This window comes from Epinephelus fuscoguttatus, linkage group LG19, assembly GCF_011397635.1.
Source record: "Epinephelus fuscoguttatus linkage group LG19, E.fuscoguttatus.final_Chr_v1".
Classification (NCBI taxonomy): domain Eukaryota; kingdom Metazoa; phylum Chordata; class Actinopteri; order Perciformes; family Serranidae; genus Epinephelus; species Epinephelus fuscoguttatus.
The window spans coordinates 40,543,964-40,563,649 of record NC_064770.1 but is presented as its reverse complement, the minus strand read 5'-3'; the positions used below and the strand labels follow the sequence as shown (position 1 = coordinate 40,563,649).

The window sequence follows — 19,686 nt, the reverse complement described above, 5'->3', positions numbered from 1 at the left end:
GTTTATTCTAGAATGGGGACTGTTTACATGTGCATATTGGTATAATTCCACTGTGTCTACTGTTGTTTGTACTGGTACTGTACATATTGGTGTCATTTACTGTGAGCTGTTTGTACTGGTACTGTGCATTCTGCTATAATTATTTGCATTACTATTTGTTTTTTCTTCAGATAAATCTGATAATTGTTGCTCGGTCTCTTTACTCATTTATTTAGTAGAGTGTCCACACACCTTCTCATTCTACATATACATAGAGGTATACTGGTGGCTTTACAGCCTGCATTTTATTCATTATCTCTGATCCCCACGCTCAATTTGGCCGTTGCTACAGTGCGAGCAACACCACTGACGCTAGGTGGCGCCAAGCTAAAAAAAAACCAAATCCTATCTGTCGCCTCTTTAAGTTTATGTTCTATTAATAATATTTTCACTGCTGCACCTTAATAATGTCACCTGAAGCTGTTATCTCTCTGCTTTCATCACAGTCAGACTCAACTGATAAAAACACAGTGAAGTGAGGAGCTGCTTTCTCAGCCCAAACAGCACTGCCACCTTCAACAAACCCAGGCTTTTACATGCGAGCTCCAGGTAGAGACAGTGCTGATACTACCTTTCCTAGCACATTCACCACACTCTGTTTCACACGCTACATAGCATAACTACAATATAAGCTAAAGTTAAAGGAGATAGATAAACTCACAGGATCAGCAAACACACTCACCTTGCAGCATGGTCTCAAACAAAAAGGATTCAAATAGGCCACTCCCACACTTAAATATCCTTCCTCTTCCTGGACTTCCTCCTGAGAGGAAGTGGATCTCTCCACCTGATCTCAAGGAGTTATGTACCCTGCTTAGTAGTTCTCCCTGCTGGCCCCAACTGACATTATTTCTCTTCATCCAAATCCACTGACTAGCTCTGGCTGCTTCATCTGACATTTCCCTCACTGTCTTCCTCAAACTCTGTCCCCGCACTCCGAGTTCCCCCAGGAGCGAGACAGCTGATCTTGCTATGAATCCCCTACACCCCACTTCCACTGGACAAATCCTAGTCTTCCATCCTCGCTGCTCAGCTTCTGCTCCTAAGTCTGCATACCATTCTGCATAGTAATAATAGGTTGTAGGTTGCTTTTGTATGTGTTTCCCCAGATCTCAGCACAATATGTCAGGTATGGTAAAATGAGAGTACAGTGTGTGCAATATTTTGTGGTTTAATATGTGTCTGATCTTACCTAAAATGCCAGCACTCCTTGCCATCTTCAACCTAACATGGTCTATATGGGTTTTCCAGTTAAGTTTGTGATCTATTTTCACTCCCAGAAAAGTATAATCATAAACTCTTTCAAGGCTAAAGCCGTCTATACTTTCTTCTACCTGTATGTTAGGGTGAACTGTTTCCAAATAAAATAAACTTTGATTTACTAACATTCAGAGAAAATTTGTTGTTATCACACCACAGTTTCAGTTCCCCTAGTTCAGTTGTGACATCCCCCAATAGCTGTTGTAAGTGCTCACCAGAACAGAACATATTAGTGTCATCAGCAAAAATGACAAATTTAAGAATATTAGAGACATTAACTATATCGTTTATCTATAATATAAATAACTTTGGTCCAAGTATCGATCCCTGTGGGACGCCACAAGTGATATCTAAGCATGCTGACCTATACTCACCCAACTGCACAAATTGTTGTTTATTTTCAATATAGCTTTTTAGCCAACTAAGCCCCGCCCCCCTAATATCATACCATTCCAACTTTTGTTACATAATTTTGTGATTTATTGCATCAAATGCTTTCTTTAGATCTATGAACACTCGTACTGAATATTGTTTATTGTCCAAAGAGTTTGTTTGTCTATGATCCAACCAAATCTACTCAGCTGTACACCGCACATAGACATACAATGGATGCTAATATTTCCTCGCTCTGTTGTCGGTTTAACTCTGGAAGCTACAGTCACTGTATTTGGCTTTGTGTGAAGCTGCTGGTCCAGTGTTGTGACTGATCGGTCTGTTATATTTGGTGTTCAGATAGATCTGGACCCTACAGTATGTGTCTCCTGCTTGGACTCACAGATGGTCATATTACAAACATCAACTTTTGCTGCCAGGAATAATATTCTTCTGGACCAAGGATGTTGTTCCAACAAAACAGTTGTGGCACAATCTTATAACCCATATGGAAAAGAACTAGAAAAAACTTGTAAGAAGTTCCATCACCTTCAGTGTATGTTTTATGTATTGCGCATCATATAAGGCTTATATGATTTACTCTTGAAAGTGGCCATTTTTTTCATACAAGAAAATAAAAAGAATTACATAAGAATCATGTGAAATCTATGTATGCAGTATATAAGGAAAGTACATGTCAAAGTACGTTTTCCATACGTTACATAGAATTTTTGCAGTTTTTCCTATATGTCTGTTTAAAGACATATGCTTTACATATATGAACAAATACCATTATATATATGTTTTCTGTATGTAAAGTATGTAAATATATTCTGCAGGGGAATTATGCTTTATTTATATGCTTTATATAAGCTCATTAAAGGTAAACGTAAAGTTCCACTGATTGTCACACACCTGAGTGTGTGAAATTTGTTCTCCGCATTTGAATCATGTGGTGATCTAACCCCCAGTTCCAATCCCTGATGCTGAGTGCCAAGCAGGGAGGCAATGGTCCCATTTTTATAGTCTTTGGCATGACCCGGCCGGGGATCAAACCCACGACCTCCCAGTCTCAGGGTGGACACTCTACCACTAGGCCACTGAGCTGGTTATATGTCGTTTAATAAAAACCAGTAGGCTATAAAAACATATATGAATATGTACCATTACATATAGTTTTTGTATGTTAAGGGATATAATGTCATGATAAACTATGTTTTCTTTATGTTTTTTCTATAAGAATTCTTAAATGTCAGCCTATGAAATTTGAAATAAGATTATAAAAAATACATACTTTATATATACGAATCTGTACAGTCAGTTTCATATAAGTTTTTGTCATAAGAAACACATGACTCACATATGAAACTTTATTCGCAAAACAAATTAGGCATAGTCACTTATATTGACTAATATTTACCACTGCTGAACAATAATCATTTCACATGGAACAGTGTGTTTGTTTTCAACAGTCTGAGTACTGAAATTACACAACAAGCAACAAAGCTCAATTTAAGGGGATGCTTTACTTTTGGCACGGAGCTCTGTGATCTTGGCATTGATTGTGATGCTGGAGGGTTGGGTCCCTGCCACCTCTTAAGAGTTGCATCTACAGTGATATATATATATATATATATATATATATATATATATATATATATATTTCTACAAGAATGGGATGAATAGTCTTTTTCAATCTCTGCGTTACATTGAATACATTCGACAGGGAATATTTGCTGTGTTGATTTCATCATTTTTCCTAACTTATTGGATATAATTGCTCCTAAAATGTTAAACAATATTACCCATGTAATAATTTTAGGAAAATTAATTAGTTTAGAGAGAAGAATATGATGCCTGGTTTTGCAAAAATGCTAAACTTAGCAACATTTTAACAGTCCTTTGTCATTACATGTTGAAAACCTGCTTTCAGTCAACTCATATGCTTTTCCCTTCAATTTTATTATCAGATTATGTTGTTTCATGTTTGTGGCACCACAAGTAAATCTTGTAAGTGTTTTCTATAATACTTACAAGAGTTTAGTTTCACTGATTATTGTCCAACTCATATAAGTTTGATATTACATTTTTCTACTAAGGATATTGTATGTGGAATTACTGTCATATAGTGTTCTTATGAGTACCCAAATCATACAAGTTTCATTTTGTACAAATTTAATAAGGATCTTATATCTGGTTTCACTGTCGTATGCATTACGTACAAGTTTCAGACAAAAGAGATACAAACTTTATAAGATTTATCTACAGTACAGGCCAAAAGTTTGGACACACCTTCTCATTCAATGCGTTTTCTTTATTTTCATGACTATTTACATTGTAGATTCTCACTGAAGGCATCAAAACTATGAATGAACACATGTGGAGTTATGTACTTAACAAAAAAAGGTGAAATAACTGAAAACATGTTTTATATTCTAGTTTCTTCAAAATAGCCACCCTTTGCTCTGATTACTGCTTTGCACACTCTTGGCATTCTCTCCATGAGCTTCAAGAGGTAGTCACCTGAAATGGTTTTCCAACAGTCTTGAAGGAGAAAATAAAGAAAACGCATTGAATGAGAAGGTGTGTCCAAACTTTTGGCCTGTACTGCATATCTTTTCCATATGGGAACACACTGACTGTGGATCAGGACGTCACACAAACCCACATCAAAAAAATATGAACTGTCCCTTTAAGTAAAGCAGACGGACTCGGTATCAACAGGACATTTCTGCTTCAAACACTTCATGCTTTTTAACCTTTTGTCTTTTATTCTGAAATGTACAAAACATAAAACTTATTTTGGTAGGTCCACAGGAAGGTTCAACACCATCCTGCACGACATATATGACCAGCAGGAGGCGGCACACTGCAGCCCGCTGACAGTCTGATCCAAAACCACCAACAGCTTCTGTTTTAATCAGATATTCTGTCACAGTGACGTTTAGACTCGTCACAGCAGAAGTGTCAGATGACTTCAACCATGGATCAGTTTGATTAAATGTGCCGGTTCATGATGATGAAAATATGATGATAAGCAATAACATTTATGGTAAATACATAAAGTCAAAATGAATAAATGAAAAAATAAACCTGATTTAGTGAAGCACGCCCCCCATCATCATCATCATCGTCATCATCATCACCATCCACGTAAAGAGGAAAATAAAACATAATAAAATGTGTAAAAACAAAAGAAGAAGAAAGAAAGTGGGATAAAAAAAAACATTTTGCACATAACCAGTTTTATTTGATCTGATTAAAGGATAAAGTGAAATATTTCTTTACTTACTAACGATCAGTGAAATCAGTCGGAAACATTTGTGACGTTTCACTTTGTTTTTATTATTAATATTGTTTATTACAGACTCACTCACATGTTGCTTCAGACAGGTGACACGGGTGTCCTCATCAGCTGACAGATTTTTGTTCTTATTATGACGACATTTTAAAACAACAGCTTTTCATGAGCTAGAATAATTTACTATGACACACTTTATAAATACATGTTCATAATTTGATTTAGTTTTAATAAGAATAATATTTTAGTCTGTTTCATGATGAACTTATTAAACTAAACTTTTTAGATCAGTAAACTCAGCAGATTTTCGTTTTGTGGCAGTGACTTGTCGACTTCTGTCAGATCTTTGAAATCTGTTTCATCTGTGGTGAGACTGTGTCTGTCCTGCTGGACGTCCCCACATCCACGTCCTCTGACAGCTGTTAATGTCCAAGTGTCCCCCTCTGTCTTCTCCCATTATGTCCCCCAGATTTGGACCTCCGTGTCCCCTCCTCTGGTCACATCCCTCAGGCCAGTTGGTGCTGTGTGGTCATGAGGACCAGGGGGACCTCTTTGTCTCCGGTCCCCAGCAGAGGAAACATCTTCTCGGTGAACTCGGAGGATCCAGTGAAGCTGTAGATCTCTGAGCCAGACTTGACGTTATAAAAGGACACCTGACCCTCCTCCACGTCCAGGAACACGCCCACCTGACGCAACTTTGGAGAACTCTTCACCTGTACGATCCAACACAGAGTTCTGTTTGTTAGTCCTGCTGCGTGTCAGCAACAACTAAGCTATCACAACAACTAAACTATCAGACAATAACTAAACTGTCAGACAACAACTAAACTATCAGACAATAACTAAACTGTCAGACAACAACTAAACTATCAGACAATAACTAAACTGTCAGACAACAACTAAACTATCGGACAACAAGTAAACCTGAGCTTAAGGTTTGTTTACATTATTTTTAGGAAAACAAACTTTTAAAACAGTTTTTCTCTTAACATAACACGATAATGTGATGTACTGTGTTTGGACCTTGGTGAGGGGCGGAGCAGTGAGCGCCCTCATCTGGCTGCCGCTCCACCAGATGGCGTAGTATCCGTTAGACGGGCTCATGTCGAACAGGCCTTTCCTGGGCGCCGACTCGCTGACCACGCCCAGCTTCCAGTCCTTACTCTCCCCAACAAACACCTGCCACAGGTGGACACAGAGGAGACGGTCAGGTCCTGGGGTGCGGCTCATGGACCAGTGTTACCTGTGCGTGGGGACGCTCACCTCCCAGTAGTGTCGCCCGGTGCTGAAGCTCTCTTTGGCAAGGACGCAGGACCAGACGTCGAAGCGCTGCTGACTGTTCCTGTAGAACTGGAGCTTCTCACCTCGCTTAAGCTGCTTCCTGTCCTCAGACAGGATCAGGAACGGGTACGCCGTCACCGGGTTCAATGTCACATCCTCTGGAGACAGAGAGGACACAGTGAGGGGACAGATCAAGAAAGATCTGAGGTCTGACGCCATCACCATCATCACCATCATCATCACCATCACCACCATCATCACCATCATCACCATCATCATCACCATCATCACCATCATCATCACCATCATCATCACCATTATCACCATCATCATCACCATCATCATCACCATCATCACCATCATCATCACCATCACCACCATCATCACCATCATCACCATCATCATCACCATCATCACCATCATCATCACCATCATCATCACCATTATCACCATCATCATCACCATCATCATCACCATCATCACCATCATCATCACCATCATCATCACCATTATCACCATCATCATCACCATCATCATCACCATCATCACCATCATCATCACCATCATCATCACCATTATCACCATCATCATCACCATCATCATCACCATCATCACCATCATCATCATCATCATCATCATCATCACCATCATCATCACCATCATCATCATCATCATCACCATCATCATCACCATCATCATCATCATCATCATCACCATCATCACCATCATCATCACCATTATCACCATCATCATCATCATCATCACCATCATCACCATCATCACCATCATCATCACCATTATCACCATCACCATCATCATCATCATCACCATCACCATCATCATCATCATCACCATCATCACCATCATCATCATCATCATCACCATCATCATCACCATCATCACCATCATCATCATCATCATCACCATCATCACCATCATCATCACCATCATCATCACCATCATCATCACCATCATCATCATCACCATCATCATCACCATCATCATCATCACCATCATCACCATCATCATCACCATCATCACCATCATCATCACCATCATTATCACCATCACCATCATCATCACCATCATCATCATCACCATCATCACCACCATCATTATCACCATCACCATCATCATCATCATCATCATCATCATCATCACCATCATCACCATCATCATCACCATCATCATCACCATCATCATCATCATCATCATCACCATCATCATCACCATCATCATCACCACCATCATCATCACCATCATCACCATCATTATCACCATCACCATCATCATCACCACCATCATCACCACCATCATTATCACCATCATCATCATCACCATCATCATCACCATCATCATCACCATCATCACCATCATCATCACCATCATCACCATCATCATCACCATCATTATCATCATCATTATCATCATTATCATCATCACCATCATCATCACCATCATTATCATCATCATCATCATCATCACCATCATTATCATCATCACCATCATCATCATCACCATCATCATCACCATCATCACCATCATTATCATCATCACCATCATTATCATCATTATCATCATCACCATCATCACCATCACCATCATCATCATCATCACCATCATCATCATTATCAATACAGTAGAAAATATTAGTAGTAAATACCATTAAAAAATTTAATAATAAAAAACTATTGTATAAAATATATAATGTAGTAATTATATACAGTAATAAATAATCTATAGTGATCCATCTATAATGTATAAAATCTAATCTATAATATCAATGATAATAGACGATCTATAAAAAGCTATAGTAATAAATAATCCATAATATATAATAATCTATCTATAATATCTAATCTTAAGTGATATATAATCCATAGTCATAAATACTCTATAGTAACAAATAATCAATAGTCAATCAATTATCTACAGTCAAACAATCGATAATAACACTTAATCTAAACCAGAAGTTTCCAACTGGTGGGTCATGGTCCAAAAGCAGGTCTTTCTAACTCTAACTTGCAAAAACACATAATTTATTTTGAAGTAAAGTGAATTTCCAGCACAGAGCTTTTATTTTGAAGAGCTGTTTCCTGCTGTAGAGTGACTGACTAACGGACAGATACTGGACAGAGACAGGAAGCTGTGACACAGACAAACACGCGTATGATACTGAATAAATTAAACTGTGGACCAGTCAGGAACCACTGATCTATACTAATACTCTATAATAAATAATCTGCAGTGATATATAATCTATAATTGTAAATATTCTATTGTGATAATCTATAACAGTGAATAATATTTAATAATAAAAGTATGATAAACAAATAAATAACAGTTAACAACAGTTGCAGACTCACCCATGTAGACTCGAGCCTTCTTATGTCCTGTGAACGACATGAAGCAGATTAACACGTCACATCATTCATACCTAATGTATTTGTATTTATATTTATATTTATATTTATATTCATTAAAGGACGTACCAGAGACCGGCTTCATCTTCTTCATTTCTGAAGGGAGACAGAAAACAGACAATCAGTCATCCTTTCACAATAAAAGCCACAGATACACTGTTGCACACACAGTGATCAGACTGACGCAGGCAGATGTGTTAGGAATGATTCTGCAGGTGAAGAATGAATGAATGAATGAGTGAATGAATGAGTGATGTAATGATGGAGCAGCTGGTGTGGCATCAGTCACCTCTCAGAGACCACTGACTCTTCCTCAGACTGGTCGTGCTCCTGCTCAGACTGAGCATGCTCTCTGCCATCATCAGGTCACCTGACGACACTGAAACACAACAGACGAGTCAGTACTGCAACGAGTGTCTTTCTTACAGGGACAGACGCTGTCCTTAATTTCAGGCGTCTGACATCATCACTTTAACGAACACTGTAAAAATCAGTGATGAAACGTCTCATTGATCTTGAACAGTTTCTGACACAGGCTGTAACTGACCGTCCAACTGGGACCCACCGGACCCTCGGGACCCTCTGGAGCCTCTGGGGTGGACCTCCCCCATCCTGATGTCATCCATCTTGTCCTTGACGTCAGACAGGGCGCTCTTCACCTCCCCCAGCTGGAAGTGGAGGGAGAACTCATCCTCGTCCACCTCGTCCTGCTGGTCCTCGGCCAGAGGAGCTGTGGCATCCTCAAAACTCTGAGGACGAGAGACAGAGGGTGAGGAGGTGCTGACAGACTCAAGGTCCTCAGCAGGTAATGATCTGTGTAAAGGACATAGAGACAGGGTGGACCATGTATCAGTGTTCTATAAAATGACTCCACCAACATGGAGTCAAAAGTCTGACCTCATTTTATGAAGTCGCCAACATGACACAGGTAAGCTGTGTGTTTCTGCATCTGCAGAGCTCCAGACTTGAAACACTGAGTCACCATTTGTGACCATGGAGCACCGCTGCATAGCTGCCAACTCTCAGATTCGCCGTTAGAGTCACACAATTGGTTGATTTCACACAGTCTCACGCTACACCTCCAATTTCTCACTCGAAAAAAAAAAAAGTGCTGGTAGTCGTTCCACTCCTGTACAGTAGGTGGCACCACCTTACATAACTAGGCTACTATTACCTACAATGACGAATGATGCCCTCCTGCTAGTATGAAGAGCACGGGCGTAGCGGACAGGGGGGTACGCGTGGGACATGTCCCCCGCACTTTTTACAGCGTGACAACCGTTCAATTTGTTTTTAACATGTGGTAACGTCTTTTTCTGAGCCGTCTTTAAACGCACCATGAGTAGACGGCGCCAGGCGGCATACACATGCCGTCATCTTGTGATCTGAATCAATCGCACAGACCAGACGTGTGCTGCTGTGTGTTAACTATGTTCAGCAAACCAGCCAGCAAGAAGCAAAAAACGTTGCACGGTTTCTTCCAAACAAACTGTGTAAGCTGAGTGATGCTGTTGCATGTAGATAATGTTAGCTAAATGATGACTAATTAATAGATGCCAATATATCAAGTTAACAAGAACACTAATGTTATTGTTACCTATGTTAAATACCTTGCTAGCTAGTTTCATGCTAGGAATAAACCCACTCCTCCTTAATAAGAACGTGTGCTCACTATTGCTTTGCAGACATATTTAATCTTTATTGCCACAGTATAAAGAGCAGGGTCAGGGAGGAGACAGTGGACCAGAGGCCAGCAAGGATGATCATGCAGGGTCTTCACAGGAGAGGAGAGATTATAACTGGCTGAGAGAAAATATCTAGAGCATAAAAGTGACTTTGAGGTTAATTTCCACAGCTATGTCACCACTACTATTCTTATTTCTATTTATGAATTTCGCTTTGCACATTTATTATCTATGTTATTGCAACAGATAGAAGAGGGACAGGGAGAAACCAGGCAGGTATTTGGCACTTAATTATCTGGCTACTTACCCTGTTAATGCTCGAGGGTCATTCTGTGTCAACTCAACCAGTGACTGGCAGCTAAAACTTTAGATTTTGATAGTATATAATTTTAAAGAACTAAAGTCAGTCCCCTGGTGTTGCACTGTGGTTGTTTGGAGTATGTGGTTACGTAGGTATTGCCCATCTCCAGAATGCTACCCCTCAACCCACCTGAATGCAAGAAATCACATCAACCACATCCAAAATTTTCTGGGGGAGGACCCCCAGACCCCAACTACACCACCATTGTCTCTCTCTGTATAGTATTTGTATGTAAAGTAATAGGCCTTATCCATCTCCAGCAGGTGCCGCAAAAGCCCGTTAGGATGCAGGGATCAGGATCACATCTACCAAATCAGTTAACAAACAAAAATTTTATGTGTAGGCCTAAACGATGAAATTGTGGTCGGCCCCACTGAATCTCACTCCAAGGTTTTTTGAAAAGTTGACAGCCCTGCTGCTGTGAACACATTGACATAAGAACCATGGAGCACCACTGTGACATCCAAATACCATCAACATAAGAACCATGGAGCACCACTGTGACGTCCAAATACCATCAACATAAGAACCATGGAGCACCACTGTGACGTCCAAATGCATCAACATAAGAACCATGGAGCACCACTGTGACGTCCAAATGCATCAACATAAGAACCATGGAGCACCACTGCGACGTCCAAACGCATCAACATAAGAACCATGGAGCACCACTGTGACGTCCAAACACATAAGAACCATGGAGCACCACTGTGACGTCCAAATGCATCAACATAAGAACCATGGAGCACCACTGTGACGTCCAAATACCATCAACATAAGAACCATGGAGCACCACTGTGACGTCCAAACACATAAGAACCATGGAGCACCACTGTGACGTCCAAACACATCAACATAAGAACCATGGAGCACCACTGTGACGTCCAAACACCGTGACCATGAGAACTGGAGATGTGTTGGTTTGTTTCCTATGATTCGGCTTCGGTTCACAGGAAACACATCAACACTTCCATCTTCAGGTGAGCCGGGTGTTTCAAAATAAAAGCACAAGTGGATCTGCTTTGATTGATTTAATTATAACGGTACCTTTTTTGTAACTGTAGTTTATCTAATATTTTGATGGTATATTCAGCTGCGGTTTATATATCACAGATATATTGCGATATTTATTGTGAATCGCAATAAAACATAAAAACACTGTGACACTATTTTGAAGCCAAGTCGTTCAGCCCTTCATGGAGATAAAGAAACGTTGAGTTCTCACCTGCAGGAAGCCAATATGATCCTGACTGATGGCCTGCACCTCCAGCGTGGCTCTCCTGTCCATCAGCTGGCTAAGCTCCGCCTCCAGACGACTCACCAGACCCCCTCCTTTTGACATCACAGCGTCCAGCTGGTGCTGGATCCCGCCCACCACCTGAGACCGGATCCTGTCCAACGCGCCAGACACTTCGTCCAAAAGGTGTTCCACCTCCCCTCGCTCCCCGTCTGCGTAGCTCTGATGATAAAATAATTACTATAATTAAATCTGTCTTTATGGATCTGTGGGAGGTTAATTAAACTTTAAATACAAACAGGAAGTGTTTGTCTGAATGCTGTGTATGGATGAACGGCTGAGAGGTGACAGTCAGTGGTGGAGGTGGTGAGCACACAGACTGTCCAGACTGAGCCTGTTCACTCCCCAGCTTTTAAATAAAGTTTAAATCATAATAAAGACAAAGATGTGTCACCTTGACTCCCTCCAACTTCCTCTTCAGCTGAGTCACAAGAATCTCCTTCTCTTTCATCCGGTTCAGGATCTCCTGCTCCGTCCTCGCCACATGTTTCTGAACACACAGATGGACACATTCATTCATTCATTCATTCATTCATTCACTCATTTATAGCAACAGTAACCTGTCCCTCCTGGTCTCTACCTGTTTACTGAGTCTCTCGGTCTGGACAGAGACAGTTTTGTGTGTCCGATGTTCCTCCAGGACGCAGATGGCACAGATGCAGCGCTGACACGTCCGACAGAATACCTGGACAGGTGAGCACATGAGGAGTGAAACAGTCCTGTCCCTATTATAACAATCATAATAATCATCACTTCATCAGATCTGAATATAAAAACTAAACAGTTCCTTTGGACAGTAAATAGTTTGAAATAATTCTGTCCTCATGCGGAGACACTGGGTTTATTTTTAACAGTCGATGTCTGAACACAGCTGTAAAAAAATAAATTATAAATATTGCGACAAACTAAAAGTCTGTGATTTGTTCATTAAGAAACTCTGGAATAATTCTCCTGTCTCCAAACGCCACGCTGGGAATGTCCTTCTGTCTGAAGACACAGTCTGTGTCACCTGATTTGCCCAAATGTCCTCACAAGACAATAATAAAGTCCCAATGTCTTTTAACGAGACAATTACGTTGCAATGCCTTTAAATGAGACAATAATAATATCTCAATGTCCTTAAGAGACAATAATTAAGCCCAAGTGTAAACAAGTAATTCCTGCCCCGTGGTGTCACAGGAGATTAACTTCATGTTGTCCACACAACTTTAAAAACGTACACAGTGGTGTTGTATCAGTCGGCTGAGTGGAGACATGGACAGCAGGAACAGTAGAGGACCAAGTACTGAGCCCTGTGGGACACCTCATTAATATAAACAGTATCTGGGACCAGACAGATAATGTCAACAGGTCAGATAGTGATACTCAGGTGATGATGATAATGATGAAGAAGAGGATGGGGACAGCTCCACCCCTTCATGCAACTGTGGAGGAAGTGATGTCAGTCAGACAGGTAACTATCTGGAGGAGGTGGTTTAACGGCTGATATCCTGATTTCTATAAAAACAGGAAGTTGTTTCTCTGAGGTCACAAACTGTCAAATGTCACAGTCAGTGTGTCTTTCTGCTCACCTCCAGCAGGCGGCGGTGTGTCTTGCAGGTGCGGCCCCTGAGGGCCTCCAGGGGGTCCATCAGTGGGTGTTTGGAGTAGAAGGGCGTGGTCTGGTGTGGCTGCAGGTGCTCAGTGCAGTATGCAGCGGTGCAGGTGAGACAGGAGCTGACAGCAGGCTTTTTCACACCTGTACACACGTCACACCACACCACCTCCTCACCTGACGCCGTCACAAACGGGTTAGTGCCGCCGGCGTCTGCGGCAGTTGTCGTCATAGCGCCCGTCATTGCAGGCAGCCCGTCCCTGACGGGCATAGGTAACCCTGCGGCGCCATAACGAGCCTGTTTGTATTTATCTGCGATGAGAGCGAAGACTTTGTTGACGCTGAGCTGAGGACGTTCTTCAAACTGCCGCTTACAGAGAGGACAGGTGCACACAGGACTGGACGCCCAGTAACCTCCGATACAGGCCTGCAAACACACCACAGAAGAAGAAGGACAACGTTCACACAGGATGTCAACAAATAAACATATCTCTCAGGTGTGTGTGTCTCAGGTGTGTGTATGTCTCAGGTGTGTATGTGTCTCTCAGGTGTGTGTCTCTCAGGTGTGTGTGTCTCAGGTGTGTGTATGTCTCTCAGGTGTGTGTATGTCTCTCAGGTGTGTGTCTCTCAGGTGTGTGTATGTCTCTCAGGTGTTTATGTGTCTCTCAGGTGTGTATGTGTCTCTCAGGTGTGTGTGTCTCAGGTGTGTGTATGTCTCAGGTGTGTGTATGTCTCTCAGGTGTGTGTCTCTCAGGTGTGTATGTGTCTCTCAGGTGTGTATGTGTCTCTCAGGTGTGTGTGTCTCAGGTGTGTGTATGTCTCTGAGGTGTGTGTATGTCTCTCAGGTGTGTGTATGTCTCTCAGGTGTGTGTGTCTCAGGTTGTCACCTGACAGAAGTTGTGTCCACAGGGGGTGGAGACGGGCTCATCGAACAGGTCCAGACAGATGGAGCAGGTTAACTCCTGCTCTGAGAACAGCTCTGGAGCTGCTGCCTCCGCCATCGTCATGCCGCTGCTGCAGGAGGACAACAGAGGACATGTCAGAGGACACATCAGAGGACATGTCAGAGGACACGTCAGAGGACATATCAGAGGACATGTCAGAGGACACCAAAACAACATGAGGCAGATTTTTACCATCAACTTTAAATCCAAACAACCCGGGACAGAGACAGTCCACAGAGACAGTCCACAGAGACAGTCCACAGAGACAGTCCTCTCATTCACCTCGTCAGCCAAATTAACCGACCGACGCCAACGACCAGACCAAGAACTGCAGTAACTGAGTATTTAAAGTATTTAGAGTATTTAAATTTCCACCACGGCTGCACTTTGTTTGTATCCAACATGTGAAACACACGGAGTAAAGAGGAAGTGTGATGTCACAGAGTTTCACCTGTAGAAGACGACACGCCGTCAGTTAGAGACGGACCAGGTCAAACTACATTCCTCCTCAAACTGCTGAACTCCGACACACAAACTGAGCTCATGGCCAAAAATAACCTGCAGCCAGGTGAGTCTCTGACACACACCTGAGAGGACACACAGGCAGAGAGACATATGGGTGGAGGACAAACAGGTGCAAAGGAGAACAGGTGTAAAGATAGACAGGTGTAAAGATAGACAGGTGTAAAGATAGACAGGTGTAAAGATAGACAGGTGTGAAGATAGACAGGTGTGAAGATAGACAGGTGTAAAGATAGACAGGTGTGAAGGCAGACAGGTGTGAAGACAGACAGGTGTAAAGATAGACAGGTGTGAAGGCAGACAGGTGTGAAGACAGACAGGTGTAAAGATAGACAGGTGTGAAGATAGACAGGTGTGAAGACAGACAGGTGTGAAGACAGACAGGTGTGAAGGCAGACAGGTGTAAAGATAGACAGGTGTGAAGACAGACAGGTGTGAAGGCAGACAGGTGTAAAGACAGACAGGTGTAAAGACAGACAGGTGTAAAGACAGACAGGTGTTAAGATAGACAGGTGTGAAGGCAGACAGGTGTGAAGACAGACAGGTGTAAAGATAGACAGGTGTGAAGGCAGACAGGTGTGAAGACAGACAGGTGTAAAGATAGACAGGTGTGAAGGCAGACAGGTGTAAAGACAGACAGGTGTAAAGATAGACAGGTGTGAAGACAGACAGGTGTAAAGATAGACAGGTGTAAAGATAGACAGGTGTGAAGACAGACAGGTGTAAAGATAGACAGGTGTGAAGACAGACAGGTGTAAAGACAGACAGGTGTGAAGACAGACAAGTGTGAAGACAGACAGGTGTAAAGATAGACAGGTGTGAAGGCAGACAGGTGTAAAGACAGACAGGTGTAAAGATAGACAGGTGTAAAGATAGACAGGTGTGAAGACAGACAGGTGTGAAGGCAGACAGGTGTAAAGACAGACAGGTGTGAAGGCAGACAGGTGTGAAGGCAGACAGGTGTGAAGACAGACAGGTGTAAAGATAGACAGGTGTAAAGACAGACAGGTGTAAAGATAGACAGGTGTGAAGACAGACAGGTGTAAAGATAGACAGGTGTAAAGACAGACAGGTGTAAAGATAGACAGGTGTGAAGACAGACAGGTGTAAAGACAGACAGGTGTAAAGATAGACAGGTGTGAAGACAGACAGGTGTAAAGATAGACAGGTGTGAAGACAGACAGGTGTAAAGATAGACAGGTGTGAAGGCAGACAGGTGAAGGAGTGTGCAGGTCTCTCTGTGTGTCTCTGATCAGGCTGATAATCACCTGCACTGACCAGGTGAGCACAGGTAGAGAGGGGGCGGGGCCACACACACACACACACACACACACACACACACACACACACACACACACACACACACACACACACCAGACTCATATCACAGTGAAACAGGAGGGTTTATTTGATTATAAGCTGCTGAGGCCAACAGGAAGTGAACACGGTCACCATGACAACTGCATTGAAACAACATGAGAGGTTGAATGTTGAAGTCGATGTGCATCAGTTGGATCAGAGACGACGACTGAACTGACGGTTCATATAAACTGTGTCAGCAGCAGAGAGGAAGTATGACAAGAATGTGTGTGTGTGTGTGTGTGTGTGTGTGTGTGTGTGTGTGTGTGACAGACACGTTTGTGATGGTGACGATAACATTTGTAACACAGCAACGTGTCATGTCTGATTCAAACTCGCAGATTGTACGAGCGAAGAAGCAGAATCTCTGAAGGAGGAAACAAGTTTTATAAAACGCTGAGGTCGGTCTGTGTGTTCAGGACTAGCTTAGCTTAGCTTAGCTTAGCTTAGCATAAAGACCAGAAACAGCAGGGAACAGAGGTCCTGAGAGCTGGTGCAGTTGGGACATGGACATGCTAACAGTTTCCCTCTGCTTCCAGTCTTTGTGCTAAGCTAAGCTAACAGCAGCAGCTGAAGAACAAAGGTCTGATACGACTCTGCCTCCTTCAGGGTCGACCTCCAGCTGTCAGAGTGTGTGTCACTGAACAGGCCTAACAGGCACCACCCAGGGGCCCAAAGCATCAGGGGCCCCGGGGCCTTCACCTGCAAAATGTCAATCAAATAAACAACCAGGAAGACACATTCAGTCACTACAGAGAGGACAGCTGTCACAACGAGACACAAACTGGCTTCAGAGACACTAAAGTCACGTCTCCACCAAACCCTCTGGAACCAGCAGTAAGCCTTCAGACATGGTACCTAGACCCTGGGTGTGTTCAGACAGTCCTCTTAAATGTGGGCGGGGTTGTTGTCACTCACTGCTCCGTCCAGCACTCGCTGTATTTCCTCATCAGCGGTGACACAGATGGAAGTCTGCACCTGGTTTATCGTCCACAGAACGAGGCTGCACGCCCACATTTTCACAACAAAATAGAACAGGCTGCAGTGAGAGTCTCTCTCCATGGGATATTTCAAAATAGCAGCTTTGTGCATTTAGTCCTTCTCAGGCAAGCTCAGGGGTTTAGTGTTGCTGTAGCCCACAGGAAGTGAGGATTAGAATATATGACCTTCACATAATCCGCTCCAAATGAATCTATATTTTTAAAGTCATTACTAAAAGTGTGTGTCATATAAAAACTAAAGTGATGGTCAAAGTTGTCACAGTGAAATTTAAGGTGTGCTGATGGATTCACGTCATCAACTCATGCATTGAGTAACATTACAAGTTAACGTTCCACCTTAAAAGTTGCCGGCAGTCGGCCCAGTGAATGAAGTGATTTTTTTCTCTTTCATTTTATAGTTGTAGTTTACTGATGTATGAACAGAGGTTACATAAAACCAGAGTGAGCGTCCTCTACTGACCAATCAGACTGCAGGGTTTCTAGCTCCACCTTTTAGTACCAGATCTGTGTGCTAGGTACCCCAACAGAGGGGGGACCAAACATGGGGACGCTAAGGAACGCTTCTGTTGGGACCATCCACAACTTTCACTGTGGAGACAGGAACTATACGACCGCTGGGAGGAGGCGGGGCTACAGCGAACAAACAAACACAAAATCACCACAAAGGCAAACAACAATAACAAACAGACACAATGATGATGATGATGATGATGATGATGAAGGGGCTACATGATGGGCAGCTCTGCGTAAACTCACACTGTTAAAATCAATCTACAGAATCAGTTTGAAGAAGCAGAGCTCAGCTGGCCTCTCCTCACCTTTAGTTTCTGTTGAGTGTCTGAATTAAACACACACTCAAGAAAAGAGATTCTCTCTCACACACACACACACACTCATACACACACACACTCATACACACACACACACACACACACTCATACACACACACACACACACACACTCATACACACACATACACACACACACCCTGGCTTCGTTAAATAAAGCTGACATCATTCTGTGGTGACACAGATCACAGATTTGTTGAAGGAGCAGATTTTAAACGTCTGAAGAGAAACTAGTGTCAGTTTGAGAGAGTCAAAAGCTTCTTACCTTCCTGTCAGCCAGTCGACGTGTTTCTGTCACTAATCTGGAAACTCAGGTTAGTCTGTGACGTCACCGGGGGGCGGAGACTCGCGCATGAATGAAGGCAGGAGTTGCCAGGTGAGTTTAACAGGTGGAGATGATTTGTTTCTCTAAAGTATCACATCTGCCCGGCGAGTTCCACTCAGTGTGACACATGAGCTCATGTTTCATCTTTATTGCATTGATCAGTGAGACCAACAGATAAAAAATAAAAATAACTGGGAGGAAAAAAGTCACATTAATTTAAAAGAAAACAAAAAACACGGTTTTTTTTCCACATTTTTTGTTTTTCACTTTAACTTTTAAATTTAATTTAATGACTGTGGATAAACCAACGTTTCGGATTTGTTTATTAAGAAGTTTAAATTATTTCTTCTTATATAACTTTGTTTGGACTAAAAAAAATACAAAAATATAATTTATGTTCAGACAGAAATTAATTTTAAATAGAAGTAAAATAAATACCATTATAGCTGCTGCACAGCGATGGCTCAGGTCCGGGCATTTTTAGGGAATTCTGAGCAACCTCTAGAACCTAAGACGGTCATCTACCGCTCTGAGCTAATTGGCAAGTAGCAACCCAACAGTGGCTTCACAAACTGAGTAAGCCGTTCACTGTTGTGTAGGAAAGCAGCCATCTGTGCATGGAAAGGCAGATTTCAAACCACTGTAAAAAATTCAGTTATCGAAACAAAAATCTGAAAATACACATATTGCATCTAGACAGCATGGAGATGTTGGTAATTTGTTTGTAACAATGACTGATTTGCTTCATAAGTGAAAAACTGATGTTTAAAATTGCCATTTTTACATTGACTCCAATTGTTCACATTAGAGCAAAAATTCAAAACGCTGTCAAAAATTCAGTTTTTGAGATAAAATTCTGAAATTTGCCACACATCATCTACCATGACTCTAGAATTTTGTCATTTTTTTCATGAACATTGAAGATTTATTTAGCAAGAATTTGCATGTATATGTTTACAGTACCGTTTACAGTCAAACATTTTGATGCACTGTAGGCTCAGTTTTTGATAAATCAAAAATCTGAGAAACATAGTTTGTGTAGGACAGTCTGAAGATGCTCTGTAGCAAGTTTGG

The 19,686-nt window shown here is 42.0% G+C and overlaps 1 protein-coding gene and 1 long non-coding RNA gene across 3 annotated transcripts; one reads left to right on the top strand and one right to left on the bottom strand.

Annotated features, from left to right (window-relative positions):
• Positions 1-4,991: 4,991 nt before the first annotated feature.
• LOC125879418 (E3 ubiquitin-protein ligase TRIM39-like) lies at positions 4,992-18,598 on the bottom strand. Of its 2 annotated transcripts, none has more exons than XM_049561294.1 (13): positions 18,553-18,598; positions 14,501-14,627; positions 13,591-14,040; positions 12,600-12,704; positions 12,414-12,509; positions 11,948-12,181; positions 9,224-9,425; positions 8,966-9,055; positions 8,746-8,772; positions 8,620-8,646; positions 6,236-6,411; positions 5,996-6,151; positions 4,992-5,685 (listed from the first exon to the last, which is right to left on the bottom strand). In XM_049561294.1, exons 2-13 carry the CDS (start codon positions 14,618-14,620, stop codon positions 5,479-5,481), a joined length of 1,890 nt encoding a protein of 629 aa, XP_049417251.1. In that variant the 5' UTR covers positions 14,621-14,627; positions 18,553-18,598; the 3' UTR covers positions 4,992-5,478. The 2 variants fall into 2 exon arrangements, with proteins under 2 accessions (XP_049417251.1, XP_049417252.1); XM_049561295.1 differs by lacking the exon at positions 18,553-18,598 and adding an exon at positions 17,900-17,920.
• Positions 15,340-16,222, top strand: LOC125879426 (uncharacterized). Its single transcript, XR_007447888.1, has 3 exons — positions 15,340-15,447; positions 15,592-15,767; positions 16,072-16,222. It is a non-coding gene; the product is annotated as an uncharacterized LOC125879426 (long non-coding RNA).
• Positions 18,599-19,686: the final 1,088 nt, after the last annotated feature.